The 16,277-nt window shown below is 35.2% G+C and overlaps 1 protein-coding gene across 2 annotated transcripts in view; it reads right to left on the reverse strand.

Annotated features, from left to right (window-relative positions):
- Positions 1-16,277, reverse strand: part of LOC110446382 (von Willebrand factor A domain-containing protein 7-like) — a 47,266-nt gene that overhangs the window by 15,638 nt on the left and 15,351 nt on the right. For both annotated transcript variants that reach the window (XM_021491506.1, XM_021491504.1), the window contains exons 5-12: positions 15,011-15,086; positions 13,904-13,983; positions 13,105-13,275; positions 10,892-11,119; positions 6,197-6,316; positions 4,721-4,885; positions 4,209-4,324; positions 2,238-2,397 (exon numbers count right to left, since the gene is read on the reverse strand). In XM_021491506.1, the coding sequence (XP_021347181.1) occupies positions 2,238-2,397; positions 4,209-4,324; positions 4,721-4,885; positions 6,197-6,316; positions 10,892-11,119; positions 13,105-13,275; positions 13,904-13,983; positions 15,011-15,086 (1,116 nt within the window). The remainder of the gene's footprint in view (positions 1-2,237; positions 2,398-4,208; positions 4,325-4,720; positions 4,886-6,196; positions 6,317-10,891; positions 11,120-13,104; positions 13,276-13,903; positions 13,984-15,010; positions 15,087-16,277) is intronic.

The following is a 16,277-nucleotide window of genomic DNA, read 5'->3' on the forward strand; positions in this document are numbered from 1 at the left end:
AGAGTTATTTTTATTCGGTTTATCTTGAATTATTGCTCACAATCAGTAACACACTTGTTTCGTTGTTGTGAAGAATAATATATAACTGGTGCTAATACAATCCTCACCAAATAGAAATATTAATTAATTATTTTAAGCATAAGTAAGATTAAATACACACAAACACACACACATACAAATAAAAAGTAAACATTCAGCCGGGCTAGATCTTGATTCGCACCCTTGATCTCAATGTTACTGTCACTCTTAATAATTGAGCTACATTGTTAACGGAAGTGAGCTGGCTCTATAGTACGAATAGAAAGTACTGTTGAATTCTCAAGTGTTTTTCCTACTGTTTGGCTTGTATTTTTAAAGAGATACCGTTGCAAATTGGTTTTGCAAACCCACATAAACATACAGTATTTAAAGATTCACGGAACGAAGCGGTGAAAAAAACGATACCATTTTATTCCACCCTTCTTAGGTATGTCTTCCGTTTAAGCCGGGGAAGATCAGCTCGACACCCCTAGGGAGAGATAACCTCGCGCCGATTAGCACGTGTTCAATAGTGACGTGACGTCATAAAAAGTGAATGGCGATAGTCATACCCCCGTGTGTTTTTGTTTAAAACAGAGTACTGTTGTTGGAGTTGTGACTGAAACAATAGGATGGTAGAATAATAATCCTCCCATACTTTAAGGGTGTTACAGAGAAGTCCCTAACCCTTGAGTAAGGCAACCAAAACACATCACCCCGAGGGTTTTCTGTTACACACTTAAGGCAAGAGAGATGTTATTAATCATCCAACTGTTAAAAATGGTATATATTTCGACATTTATTAAAATCAAATATGTAGGTTAAATGTCCTCACAACAGCTGACATCGTATGGAAACGGTTGCCCTGGGAGACAATACCGAAACGAAATGTACGGAAAACAACAAGATACTATGCCTATCACAGTTTCAACAAGACTTATAATTCGAATTAAAAATCGATAAAACTGGGACAATATAGGAACATAGGTTCAACAAAACTTGGAAACACTTTAAAACGCACAAGGAGATTAAGACCAGATATTCTAGATGGTTAAGCATATTTTGCTTTATCTATGACACCAGCCATGGTCCCGTTTTCTTATCAATCACTCGGTTAATGATAACAAAACAACAAGGCACTCTAATTAGCATAATCAGATATTTTGAACTTCATATCACTCAAGGACAGCAGCTCATTGTTTGATTTTTATTATCCTCTTGCCTGCAACCAGTAGAAAAAAAAGAGGGGCGGCCCACTCACGTGTCGCTTCTCCAGATAACATGACAGAAGAGATTGGTATATCAGGTATGAAACCCATCAAACATTAAAACGTTTAAAAACAACGTATTTTAGAAGGTCAAGTTTTCTGCGTTAAACATAAAAAAAGGCATTTTTCATCCGCTGTGCCTATTTACGACAAAAAAATATGTCAAAATACGATCATAGTTTAACGTCATTGCAACGACACAAGACTGTATGAAACGAGTAGGAAATAAAAGAACAGATATACGAGCCCAAGTGCAAAAATGATGATATATGTAGCAGTCATCAACTCTGGCTTCGTCAATGTTCCCTTAGAATCCGTAAAACCATCCTCACATCAAACAAAACAAGTTATATGCAGAATACCTCCAAATGGTTGAAACAGATGTATAGTAAGCATTTCGGTCATTTCGGTGCCCCTTAAGCTATTAAGATCTTATAGAGGCTTAGAGTTGCGATGGTATTAGCCGATATCGCTTATTGGGTCTTAAACATTCCCTAAGCATCTCCAAAGCCTCCCTCCTATTAATCGCTTTATAACAAAATATGAAAAGGGACTCCGAAGAGTTTCAATTAAGGCTATTTTGGTTATTATTTCGTCTATTCGATGCTCTCTGACCATTTTCTCCCCAATACACAGAAAATGAATCGTCTAATGACCGAGAGGATTCAATACCTTAATTCTGAATTCGTCTCCACAAACAATATCCATCATACAGAAACACGGGGTTTCCTTTCGAATTCACTCCTTCATTGACATTTTGCCGCATTATTATTGATGTTTATTTCAGCTTTATTGGTTTTTCATATACAAATGTAGATATGATATTGTATTTTCTTTATTTCTCGACATTCCCATTTGCAGCAATCACAAAATCATCCTGCAAGGGTATTCTTAGAAATAGATAAGAATAAAAAAAAGCAAAAGTTTTGACAATGTTTCGATTTTTTTTACCATTAGGATCTTCAACTCTTATGTCATCAACTGAGGCTGCGCCATCGACCTCAATCTTGAGGAGGTTCATAGAAGCATCAACGATAACATAGCCTCGGTCACCGCCCGTGGAATGTATCTTAAAGGTCCGCAGCACAACACTGGATGACGGCATCTCCTTCTAAAATTTTGAATTACAATTTTCAATATCTCAGTAAAAAAAAAAAAAAGCCAGAAAATGCAGCAAAGCACTTGGACACCCATTTTTTTATGAAAATGACTACCTGACAATCCAACAACCTCGAGGGAACAGATCCTGCATACTTAAATTTATATAATTATAATTATTTCACAAATTGCGAATAGCATACATTTTGCATTTTGCACTATTGCTACTCAATATTTGTCACACAGCCTGCAAATGTACATTTTTAAACGCACGTTTAAATGTCAACGATTAGTTAATAACGTCATATTCGGAAAAAGAATAGCAGCGTTTATTACAAATATTGACAATGTGCCTCTGAATAACATATCAACCGTCTTTTGGGTAAAAGCGCCAATCGTAGCCGCCCATCCCTCTCCCCCTTGAATAATAGTTTTCACTTCTCAAGACTGTTACGAAGACACATTTTGCCACAACGCTGTTTTTTGGTTGTTATCACATATTTGTTTTATTCAAGTGAAAGTGAAAAAGTTACACTTTTTCGCGTCATGCCAAGAAAATATTGCTACATCAGAAAAGCGCGGGATTGTGAAGCGCATTTTTTTACGCCACGTTATCATGACTCACGCTTGACAACAATATAGAGCGCCATTTTTAATGGGTGTTACTGCAATTTTGCCGTTTGCTGATATTTTCTGGTAAGATTTCCTAAACAAAAATGATATAAATAGTGCAGTTATGAAAAAAAACAAGGTATGTTGTATAGGTGGAACACACAACTACTTAATCTTCCGTCGCTTCATCTAAACTTAAAACTGAAAAAAAAAATATAATGTACTGTTCAGATTGGACGACGAGTAACTAAGAGTGACGACTTCGCATTTAAAGATAACATATTGTGTATATCTGATATGTTTTATCAAATTGAAAATTCATAATATTTCACTAGTAAACTGTAATAATGACAGACATCGTAGGGTTTACTATCCTACTTTTAAAGACAGTATGCAGCCTAAATTTCCCAGAAGGCTTTCACGCATGGGAAACACCAGAAGTGAAAAAGTGTTAACAGATCAAACCCCGACGGCGCTTCGCGCCGCATAGGGGTTTGAAAAAAATAATGAAGCATCCTGATTATCAAAGGAAATATGCGATTATCCCCTGTTCATTCCTTTCCCTGCAAGTAAGGCGTAATAATTGTACCTGCTACCCCCTATTGCATGATCGTAAGAGGAGACTAAATTCGAGACCTTATTTCTTTTTGTTGGGCGTTCGCTCCTGTGAGGAAGACTTTGGGTTCTGTCCCCTGGCCGAGGCGTATCAAAGTCTTAAAAAAATGGTAGTTTCTACTCCTGCTTAACTCTCAGCAAATTAGGAATTGGACGGCTGGTTTGCCCATTGTCAGTATAATGTGACCGGGTGAGGAGTCCTGCTGGGTATCTTCGGCAGTATGTTTCAGTGAGCACTATCAAGTCGGCATCAGTTCCGCGCTATCACAAGGAGACAAACACAAACATATCGCAGCCTCCCAAAATACACACACATACACTACACGCATGCATCTTGCACACAGAGGAGGACGTCCTTAAAATGACCTTAGCTGTTAATAGGACGTTAAACAAAATAAAACAAACAAACAAACAAACCCCTGTTCAATCCTAGCCTTGATGTGTCTTGGCGGTTGCAGTGTTGTTGGTTTATTTTAGATTTTTTTAGCATTTGCAACAACTATGTACTGTAAAATAATTCGGTATACTTTATATTAACAGCAAATGCTTTTTTATGTTGTCATTTCTTGTGTAGGAAAACGTTTAAATGGTACTTACTTGCATAATTTTAGACAGAACAGCTCCTAATTCAGACTTCGTGGTTTCGTATACCTGACCTCCTGTGGCAGCAGCCATCTCGAAATAAACGTCGTGGATCGCACGCGCTACTCGTCCTGGTGTGGTGTCAGATAAAATAAGAATTAAAATGGTATTGATGCATTTCATCAATGAAAAACTGTATGCAACTACAACAATATTAACCAAATTAAAAGCAAAACAGTATAAAATACTTCACTCTCACAAAAACCGGGCGCCAAAACCAGGTGCCTCGACAGAGCATGTATATTGTATGCTGAGCATTCATTTTAGAATTTCAGGTACCAACTTGGTTAAGATAAAACTGAGATGTAAACACTTCACTAAGTCTCGTATATCTCATCAAAATCTAAAAGAAAATATGAACGGCATTGCCAGTAAAATTCAATGTGGGGTGGGGTGTGGGTTCACAACTTGAAAATATATAAAATGAGACCAGGATAGTGACATTATAGAGTACTTAATTAACTCACGCGTAGCCTGTCGTCGACGTCTGTTACATGATCCAGTCAGTACAGGGGTTATCTTAATATGCTTTGCTTTCGCTTTGGCAATTGCCTCACCCATCCTATCTCCGTCTGATGCATCAGCATCAGTGAACATATACAGATAGGATCCATTTTTAGTGAGGGATATCCCTAGAAGTGAAAAAAAAGAACATTTCACTAAATTGTCATCAATCTGTGAACTTATTAATTTTCGCGGAGATTTAGAATTCGTTGCGTTCGCAGATACTCTTTATCCATGTGTTCAATTTTCAATAATATCTTGACATGTATGTTGCTCTTGATAATTTATTTTGTTTTATTATCCAACATTTCAGAAGGATTTTGTTGGTTGCAGTACATTTTGTGGAATGTAAAAATGATTTTCGAAAAGCTTTACAGACCACCAGAAAGAAAAACAAACAACAGTTTTGATAAGAAGTATATAGAAATATATATCTTAAGAGAAAATGGATGGTTCAATAAAAAAATATATCGCTTTACAGAAATAGGAACAGCTATAATGTTATAAGTTAAATATTCATAAATAATTCTAACATGTCTGCGATGCAACGACGCTATTTTATCGGTAAGTAAACCAATATAATGATTATTACCATAAAATATGCTCCACGTAATAAAATAATTTCGTTTATGAAAAGTTAAGAAAAAAATGTCTGCATTATCCAGAGATTATAACATGATCAGCTGTTGGACAAAAGAAAACGAGGTATCGCGTGAAAGAAGTTTGCACTCGCAACATAATAGCCTAATTCAAATATATTTGAATGATCTCCGTCACGTTGTCTTATAGACACAGGCGTAGAAATGAAGGCACTATATATTTCAAGTGGGAGAACATATATTATCCAAAACAATATTGAATAATTAGGCTAGAAAATGTTAATTTGGCTTAGAGATCACCAGAAGAATTATTTAATCCGGTAAGATCAGACTAAGGTGAATATCTACCATAGCAATATATAAATAACTAAATCATAGCAAAAAGGAGACCAGTCACTTGAAGAACGACCGGCCGATGATTTTCCGCTTATTATAAATTATTTTAGGAACAGGGGCGAGAAAATGTATGAATGCAATGGAAATTATATCTTTTTTAGCTTTGATAAATGATTTCTGAAAAAGACATACGTCGCAGGACCTTTATGACAATATTTGCGACATTAAATCAATCTGTCTTTCTGAACAAATCATCTACCTGGCGAACGAAAGTGTAATGAACAGATGAAGTAAGATTTAACCGACAAAATACAGTAAACCTCTTTATAACGCCCTTAATTCAAAATGCTACTTCACCTAACGCCAATATAGTTCAAGGTCCGTATTTTTCTCTCCAATTCATTTAAAAAAAGTGTTCCCATCATATTTATCGACAAACCACTCTATCACGATTTTCCCCCCTTGAAAATGACAGTAAAAATAGGTTTTAGGGTGAAGAAGTACCTCTGAGTATTCCAGATATCGCATACTCCGGGCAATCTCCACCTCCGTCAGCAACAAGACTATGAAGCTTGTTAATGATATCATCTCCATTTGTGAATCTTTCCCCGGTTGTTTTGTTATCTGAAAATACATAAAATATACTTGACTAACAGTCAAAACAGTAAATCAAACATCTATACAGTAACGCAATCCTTATATACAGTAAAACAAACCTTTTACACAGTAAACAAACCCTCCATACAGTAAAACATACCTTCTATACAGTAAATCTAACCTTCTTTACAGTAAAACAAACCTTCTATACTGTAAAGCAAACCTTCCATAGAGTAAAACAAACGTTCTATACAGTAAAGAAACCATCTATACAGTTAAGCTAACCTTCTATGCAGTAAAACAAACCTTCTATACAGTAAAGCAAACCGTTCATACAGTAAAACAAATCCTCTATACAGTAAAGAAAACCTTCCATACAGTAAAACAAACCTTCTATACAGTAAAACTAGCCTTCTATAAAGTAAACTAAACTTCCATACAGTAAAACAAACCTACTATACAGTAATGAAACCATATATACAGTAAAACAAACCTTCTATGCAGTAAATCTAACCTTCTATACAGTAAAACAAACCTTCTATACAGAAAAGCAAACCTTCCATAGAGTAAAACAAACCTTCTATACAGTAAAGAAACCATCTATACAGTAAATCAAACATTCTTTAGAGTAAATCTAACCTTCTATAGAGTAAAACAAACCTTCTATACAGTAAAACAAACGTTATATACAGTAAATCTAGCCTTCTATACAGTAAAACAAACCTTCTATACGGTAAAGAAACCATCTATACAGTAAATCAAACGTTCTTTAGAGTAAATCTAACCTTCTATACAGTAAATCAAACCTTCTATACAGTAAAACAAACGTTCTATACAGTAAATCTAGCCTTCTATACAGTAAAACAAACCTTCTATACAGTAAAACATACCTTCCATACAGTAAAACAAACCTTTTATACAGTAACACAAACGTTTTATACAGTAAAACATACCTTGTTTACAGTAAAGCGAACCTTCAATACAGTAAAACATAAATTCTATACAGAAAATCTAACCTTCTATACAGTAAAACAAACCTTCTATACAGTAAAGCAAAACTTTCATACAGTAAAACAAACCTTCTATACAGTGAAGAAATCTTACATGCAGTAAATCTAACCTTCTAAACAGTAAAACAAACATTCCATACAGTAAATCTAGCCTTCTATACAGTAAAACAAACGTTCTATCAGTAAATCTAACCTTCTATACAGTAAAACAAACGTTCTATACAGTAAATCTAACCTTCTATAAAGTAAAACAAACGTTCTATACAGTAAATCTAGCCTTCTATCCAGTAAAACAAACGTTCTATACAGTAAATCTAACCTTCTAAACAGTAAAACAAACGTTCTATACAGTAAATCTAACCTTCTATAAAGTAAAACAAACGTTCTATACAGTAAATCTAACCTTCTATAAAGTAAAACAAACGTTCTATACAGTAAATCTAACCTTCTAAACAGTAAAACAAACATTCCATACAGTAAATCTAGCCTTCTTTACAGTAAAACAAACGTTCTATCAGTAAATCTAACCTTCTAAACAGTAAAACAAACGTTCTATACAGTAAAGCTAGCCTTCTATACAGTAAAACAAACCTTATATACAGTAAATCTACTATACAGTAAAACAAACCTTCTATACAGTAAATATAACCTTCTATACAGTAAATAACCTTCTAAACAGTAAAACAAACATTCCATACAGTAAATCTAACCTGCTATACAGTAAAACAAACCTTTTATACAGTAACACAAACGTTTTATACAGTAAAACATACCTTGTTTACAGTAAAGCGAACCTTCAATACAGTAAAACATAAATTCTATACAGAAAATCTAACCTTCTATACAGTAAAACAAACGTTTTATCCAGCAAATCTAAACTTCTATACATTAAAACAAACATTCCATACAGTAAATCTAGCCTTCTATACAGTAAATCAAACGTTCTATCAGTAAATCTAACCTTCTAAACAGTAAAACAAACGTTCTATACAGTAAAGCTAGCCTTCTATACAGTAAAACAAACCTTCTATACAGTAAAACATACCTTCCATACAGTAAAACAAACCTTTTATACAGTAACACAAACGTTTTATACAGTAAAACATACCTTGTTTACAGTAAAGCGAACCTTCAATACAGTAAAACATAAATTCTATACAGAAAATCTAACCTTCTATACAGTAAAACAAACGTTTTATCCAGCAAATCTAAACTTCTATACATTAAAACAAACATTCCATACAGTAAATCTAGCCTTCTATACAGTAAAACAACCGTTCTATACAGTAAATCTAACCTTCTATAAAGTAAAACAAACGTTCTATACAGTAAATCTAGCCTTCTATCCAGTAAAACAAACGTTCTATACAGTAAATCTAACCTCCTATACATTAAAACAAACGTACTATACAGTAAATCTAGCCTTCTATACAGTAAATCTAGCCTTCTATACAGTAAAACAACCGTTCTATACAGTAAATCTAACCTTCTATAAAGTAAAACAAACGTTCTATACAGTAAATCTAGCCTTCTATCCAGTAAAACAAACGTTCTATACAGTAAATCTAGACTTCTATACAGTAAAACAAACGTTCTATACAGTAATCTAACCTTCTATACAGTAAAACAAACGTTTTATCCAGCAAATCTAAACTTCTATACATTAAAACAAACATTCCATACAGTAAATCTAGCCTTCTATACAGTAAATCAAACGTTCTATCAGTAAATCTAACCTTCTAAACAGTAAAACAAACGTTCTATACAGTAAAGCTAGCCTTCTATACAGTAAAACAAACCTTATATACAGTAAATCTACTATACAGTAAAACAAACCTTCTATACAGTAAAACAAACCTTCTATACAGTAAATATAACCTTCTATACAGTAAATATAACCTTATTTACAATAAATATGACCTTCTATACAGGGTGTATCTGTAATGGACCACACCTAGTTATAGAAAAACAGCATTGCGGTTCACACATTATTGATAACACCACTTAGCAACCGTTAGATGATATCTTTTTCTTCCCTTAACTAAACCAATCGATCTAGTCCTGTCACCGTTATGGTAACACCTGAAAAGTATATGTTTGTTGCTGCATTTAACGTGATCAAGATATTTCACTATAAAGAGGTCATATGGAAAATTCATCAAAGTCTTCAAACCATTGAATACAAAAAAACATGTGTTTAACAGCAAAACTAAACATGCGTGATAAAATAGTCGTTTTGTTCGTTGGTTTTGGTTAATATGAATTAGAATGGGGATAACCTTATTATTTTGACATATGTGGCGGTATATCGTGATTATACCACGCGTCGCCAGTAAAACGGATATTTGCTACAATATAATCACGATATACTGCCGCAAATTTCAAAACACGGTATGGTTATCCCCATTCTAATCCATATCAACCAAAACCACCGAACGAAACGACGATTTTAAGATATGTTTGAGTGTTTTCTTCAGATTCTAGGTATCTCTTCTCAGAATTGGTGACGTCAGAAATATTCAAAGAGAGGCGAAATTACGTAGACCTTTCGGGGTCACGCTATTGTTCGTGACGTCATGTTTAATCAACTTCATGACGTTTAAGTGTCAGTCGGGGTCATCGGCGTCCTTAACAATCGTCATCCGGGCTTCGTATGAAATGGGAAATTTGTGGACGGTATATCGTGGTTTTACTGTCGCAAATTATTTTGATTGACCAATCAAATGCCGTGTTATATCTCAAATAAATTAGTATCCATGACGAACGTAACATACATTTAATTGTACCCTTAGCATTTTGTTATTGATAAATATGCCAAAAATGAAATGCATTCCACTATACAACTGTTTCGTCTTTCTACGATTTAAAGTAAATGGTAATAACATTTATACGAAGAGGGATGCAATCTTTACGATATGAAATTCGTGACTTTGCTGTATAATTTGCCTATTTTATCTTGTTATCAAAACTTTCAATTTGTACACTAAATATTGAGATTCGACCAAGGTTCACATTGCTGGTGTCGCCAATGAAGTAAAAAGACGTTTATCTCTTTGACACGCATGGTCTTATCATCATTGTTTCTCGCCAATGGTCTCAGTGAAAATATTTCATTTTATATGATTTGCCCTAAATTTCAGATTTGGAACTAAAATTGCGGTATAGTTTTAAAATTCATGAGCCAGCTGTCAGCAAAGTAATTCTATAGTTCTGACAAAGTGAGATTAAAAGGGGTTTACATATGATATCCGCATGATTCCATATTTTAACAACAGCAATTTGAGTTTATAATTTATAATTTTGCAATTTAAATACATCCATACCCCTCAATGCCATGTAATGAAATAATAAAATAAAATGTTTTAAACAATAAGTATGTAACAAGTTATAACAACGTAAATTAATCACTCTTGTTGGTCCGCATATTAGCGCACTGGGGTTCGTAGTGTTGGAGGAAACCGGAGTACCCGGAGAAAAACCCACGTCGTCGGGCGGGTGAACCCATACCTTTTCAATTCCTATCGCTTGAGGTATGCAATAATTATATTCTAGTATGATTTATAGTGATTACCAATAACATGATGATACACACCTGGGTCGTTAAAGGTGGCTAGTATGTAATCCGTTGGTTCATTTGGTGTTCCCTGAACCGCTGACACCAAGTTGATACAAGCGTCTCTAGCCGCCTTCATGTCATCGCTCATTGATCCACTCACGTCCATGACAATTGTTAAGGAACCACGTGATTCTTTCTCACGCGATTTGAGATCAAACAGATTTTTGAACTCGTCAACGGAAAGGTTGCTTAGAATACCTTTGCCTACACACACAAAAAAATATGTAAAAAATGTATCAAAATAGATTTTTTTTCACAAATAAGTAAAGATATAAATTTATAAAGAAACAGATGTAAAAACGCATCTTAACTTAAATTTTTACAATAAATATAAAACAACATAAAGATAGAAGTCAAAAAGGCATATATCCTTTACTTTTTACACCATCAATGTCCCATCAATCCTGTTGCAAAATTTCAACGACAACTGTGAAACTATGACTAAATGTGATTTTGTAATGTCCACCAGTGCTTCCTTGTGACGAAATTGCAAAGGTTTTGCCTGCCGATAAAAAGGGTATAGACACAGTACCGAATAGGTTACTGGTCTGGTTTATAGCTACTCCTCTTCCCCGTTCAGATCAGTAGTTGGTTAAACTGATGACGTAGCTGGTCACCCTACTCCTTGATTCTGTTTTGAGCTTTCCTGATGTCACATATATATTCGTAGACGCTAATGATATAACCACAGGTAGGTGTAAAACACAGAGAAAATACACATAAGTCAGTCTATAAATAAGATCTGAACGACATTCTACTTTATGCTGATACATTTGCATATACACGGACAAACGTCGTTCAATCCTTATATTTATTTTCTAAATATTTCGTTATTTATACTTAGATACAGTTATTCCTTTATATTTTTGTATTGAAGTATCTGTGATGTCAGTACAAACGAGATTCCGGATACAGCATGACGTTACTAAAATGTTTTCTTCTTACGGTTTTTAGTTGACAAGGGAGGAAAAGATTCAAAAGGACGCAAATGCACAGATTGCGTTCAAAGTTCTATGACCGCGATTTCTTCTGGTAATGATTATATAGGAACTTGCACTGAAAATGTTCAGAATATATCTGAAAAAAATGTGTCTTTCATATGTAGATATGGTGGCGTTTTATTTATGCGTACAATTTTGTTGAAACATGAAGATATTCTGACCACACATTCCACAGTGGAGGACAGAGTTCACAGAAACATGAAGTTATTCTGACCACACATTCCACAGTGGAGGACAGAGTTCACAGAAACATGAGGTTATTCTGACCACACATTCCACAGTGGAGGAAAGAGTTCACAGAAACATGAAGTTATTCTGACCACACATTCCACAGAAGAGGACAGAGTTCACAGAAACATGAGGATAGTCTGACCACACATTCCACAGTGGAGGACATAGTCCACAGAAACATGAGGATATTCTGACCACACATTCCACAGTGGAGGAGAGAGTCCACAGAAACATGAAATTAGTCTGACCACACATTCCACAGTGGAGGACACAGTTCACAGAAACATGAAGTTATTCTGACCACACATTCCACAGTGGAGGACACAGTTCATAGAAACATGAAGTTATTCTGACCACACATTCAACAGTGGAGGACAGAGTTCACAGAAACATGAGGTTATTCTGACCACACATTCCACAGTGGAGGACAGACTCCACAGAAACATGAAGATATTCTGACCACACATTCCACAGTGGAGGACAGAGATCACAGAAACATGAGGATATTCTGACCACACCTTCCACAGTGGAGGACAGAGTCCACAGAAACATGAAGATATTCTGACCACACATTCAACAGTGGAGGACACAGTTCACAGAAACATGAAGTTATTCTGACCACACATTCCACAGTGGAGGACAGAGTCCACAGATACATGAAGTTATTCTGACCACACATTCCACAGTGGAGAACAGAGTCCGCAGGAACATGCAGTTTTTCTGACCACACATTCCACAGTGGAGGACAGAATCCACAGAAACATGAAGTTATTCTGACCACACATTCCACAGTGGAGGACAGAGTCCACAGATACATGAAATTATTCTGACTACAAATTATAAAGTTTAGAGTAGATTTCCTTATCTCCCCTACCTGCTCGATGACTGACATGTTTTCCCGAGATAATGCCCACGTCAAACAATATCATAATCGAAAAATATTCTTCATACGGTTACCATTTTGATACAAGTATTCAGTTGTTGCTCGGATCGCGGCTACAACAGCATCCGGGTGGATATCTGCGTGTGGTGTGAGATTGGCGTCAGTAGTGTCTTTCCCGATTCCACCAATAGCTAGTCTGGTATTGTCAGTATTCCAGTCATGTGCGCATTTTAATCCCGTATTCACTGTAGAAAAAAAACACATACATAGGTATTATTCGGAATAAGAACCATCAGTTTGGCATGAATAATAAAAGGCTAAGTTTGTTTTGGACACAAAAAGAAATTAAAAAATAAAAGCTTACGAAAACGTGTGTTTCTTTTGCCAAGCAAAGAGTTCAAATGACCGGTGTTTGGACTCTTAACAGAAGACAAAAAAGAAACCATACTCGGTTATGCAAAGGTGATAGGGCTAAATGTTCAATTATAACTGCGTCCTTACTTTGTATCTATTGATGAGTACCCTAGCACTTTAAGGAATAAAATGCTCTTTCGAAATGATTTCATAATATTGCTTTTTTTTTTGTTTCAATTCTGTCTTCATGAACACATATCGGTTCTGGTTTACATCAATTCAGATAGGTCTCACAATATAAAATATATGATTAAATTTAAAAAAAAACATAGATAAAAAAAAAAATCTTGGAGATTTTTTTGTCAAAGAAAGGTCTTGCTTACCCACTAATATTGACAAATATTTATTATTCTTAGAAAAATATATTGAAATCATTTGTGGAGGTACTTTTAACTGTTTTTCATCTGGAAAGGATTACCTCTCTTGCAAACCTATATTGACAACTTGTTATGTGCTTACAATGTGGTATCTTGACATCCTGCTCTGGTCTGAAGCCACTGGTTAAGGAGTTTGTCACCATGTTGCCTAAACAGTCGTACCTGGGCAAGATAGAGCACGTGCTAGATGTATATTATTTTCAAGAGTGTATACGTATACGTCATCAAAGATAACTACTTAGTCATCGAGATTCATCCTCAATTATCTAGGGGTTACACTCACATTCGCTCTCTGCACCCTTGAAATATGTCATAGCAAAAACGAAGCCACGTGCCTAGCTATGTCATTGGTCCCAAGTAAAATCACTTACCAATTACTAGACTCAGTGTGCGCCATCTTGTGGCTGAGACAGAAGACTACTTTGATCCTTTGATGTACATCAAATAATCTGTCGATCGCGTAACGGTAAAATTGACCGGCTTTGAAGTCGGGTGTCGCTCCTCTCTCATTTTCCAAAGACAGGTATCAGTAGGGTTACATCATATAATGACAAAAGCACAACATATAGCGAACGTGTACCATATAAGATAGCTCTGACGTTCCATACGTGTACATCCAATTTCACTATGACATAGTACAGGGGTGTAGAGAGTGAACGTGTGCGTAATCCCTGGAGTATCGAGGGTATCCGAGAGTGATCCTCTCGAGTAACGTAACATTTCTGTAGTAATTTGTTGAAATTTACATAGATCAGTAAAAAATGAATACTCTGCATAAAAAATCAAGAAAATAAGCAACCTAGTCACCGCATAAAGATCCACTCAAGTTACGTGACATTTTTCTGGAAATCTGTTGAACTTGTCTGCCATTATTGGCATGTCTTTGATTATATATTTTTTTTAAAATCCAAAAGCACTATCTTGAACAAACTTTAATTTGTCCCGAAGATGTGTAATCCATCAACTACAATTTTCTTACCATATTAAATCTGCAATTGCATTATGCTTTTCAGTTTTCAAGAGAAAATGAATATAGAGAAACATGAAATAATTGTCTGAATATTTAATTTTGTTTTAACGAATGCAAGTTTCGGATTACGTTAAGCTGCAAATACTGTTCATTTTGAAGTTTTAACATGTGACGTATGTGACTGGATGTCACATTCCTGTAAACAAAATCATAGCTTACTTGACATTTGGATCACAGTTGCTGCAGGTCGCCTCCCAGGCCTTCACTATCTTTGGCAGACTGGTTCCGTCACCACCTACATTTAACAGTGACAAAACATTTAAAGATGGAGGTAGAGATTCATAAAAATATGAAGCTATTAAGTCGCGTAATATGTAATGGAGAAGGTTCCTTAAAATAGTTGACATCAAACCACTTGCGATCCTCGATACTCCAGGGGTAACGCTAACTGTCGCTCTCTGCACCCCTGGAATATGTCTTAGCAAAATTGAAGGCACGCTGCTATTGTACCTATTCGATTGGTCGCAGGTAAAAAAGATCAATCACTAGGCTGATATATGTCCTTTGAATAATATAAAGGAGCATCACCCGACTTCAAAGCCAATACATTTTATTGTTATTCGACAGTGAGATTCGGTTGATGTACATCAAATGATCAAACCAGTCTTCTTGTCTCATCCACTAGGTGGTGCACGCTAAACCTTCAATTTGGCTGTGACATATTTCAAGGGTGCAGAGAGCGTAATTATAACCCCTGGAGTTTCGAGGATAACAACTGGCTCATGGTTAATAGGTTACAAACGAAAACAATAAATCTACATTTAATCATGTATATATGGATAATAGTAATTCGTTTGAGTGCTATCTAGACAATAGGATTTCAGTTCTATATTCGCCCAACGGCTGGTCATCTTTCATGTAAAACGAAAACACGTGCGTCTTCTTATCTCCATATTTGTTTGTATTCCCCCATCTTTATGAACATGATTGTTAGTTGTCGATTCTAAATTTGAAATAGGACGGATTAACTATCCGGATTAAAGTAAATCATTGGTAAAGGGGACATAACTCTTAGTATCAAATTACATAATGAACGTTATATCAAGCTCACCATCAATGCTGTGTTGTTTATTATATAACAGTTCTGTCTTCTATAGATTTAAGGTTATAGGATTTTGTCACCATTTCGTAGTAGAATTTCTTCAAATTTGGAGTTATATTGCTTTGAAGTAAAGAAAATGTTCTGCCACAAAAAAATATGTATCTTTCTTGAAAAACTTCACAGTAGTGAAATAGGTAGCCGGCACAGAACAATGGACACATGTGACTCGTTGATAACAAACAACTGAATTAATGCCTGGGTTGCTTTGAAATACTTTAATATTGAGAAAACACTGTTCTTTCAATAATAAACATACATTATTCATCAGTTTAATATTAAACATTAGAATATGCGGAAATTGTGATACTGTCTCCCTACATTGAA

The sequence above is a fragment of the Mizuhopecten yessoensis genome, unplaced genomic scaffold (genome assembly GCF_002113885.1).
Source record: "Mizuhopecten yessoensis strain PY_sf001 unplaced genomic scaffold, ASM211388v2 scaffold2681, whole genome shotgun sequence".
Taxonomy (NCBI): Eukaryota; Metazoa; Mollusca; class Bivalvia; order Pectinida; family Pectinidae; genus Mizuhopecten; species Mizuhopecten yessoensis.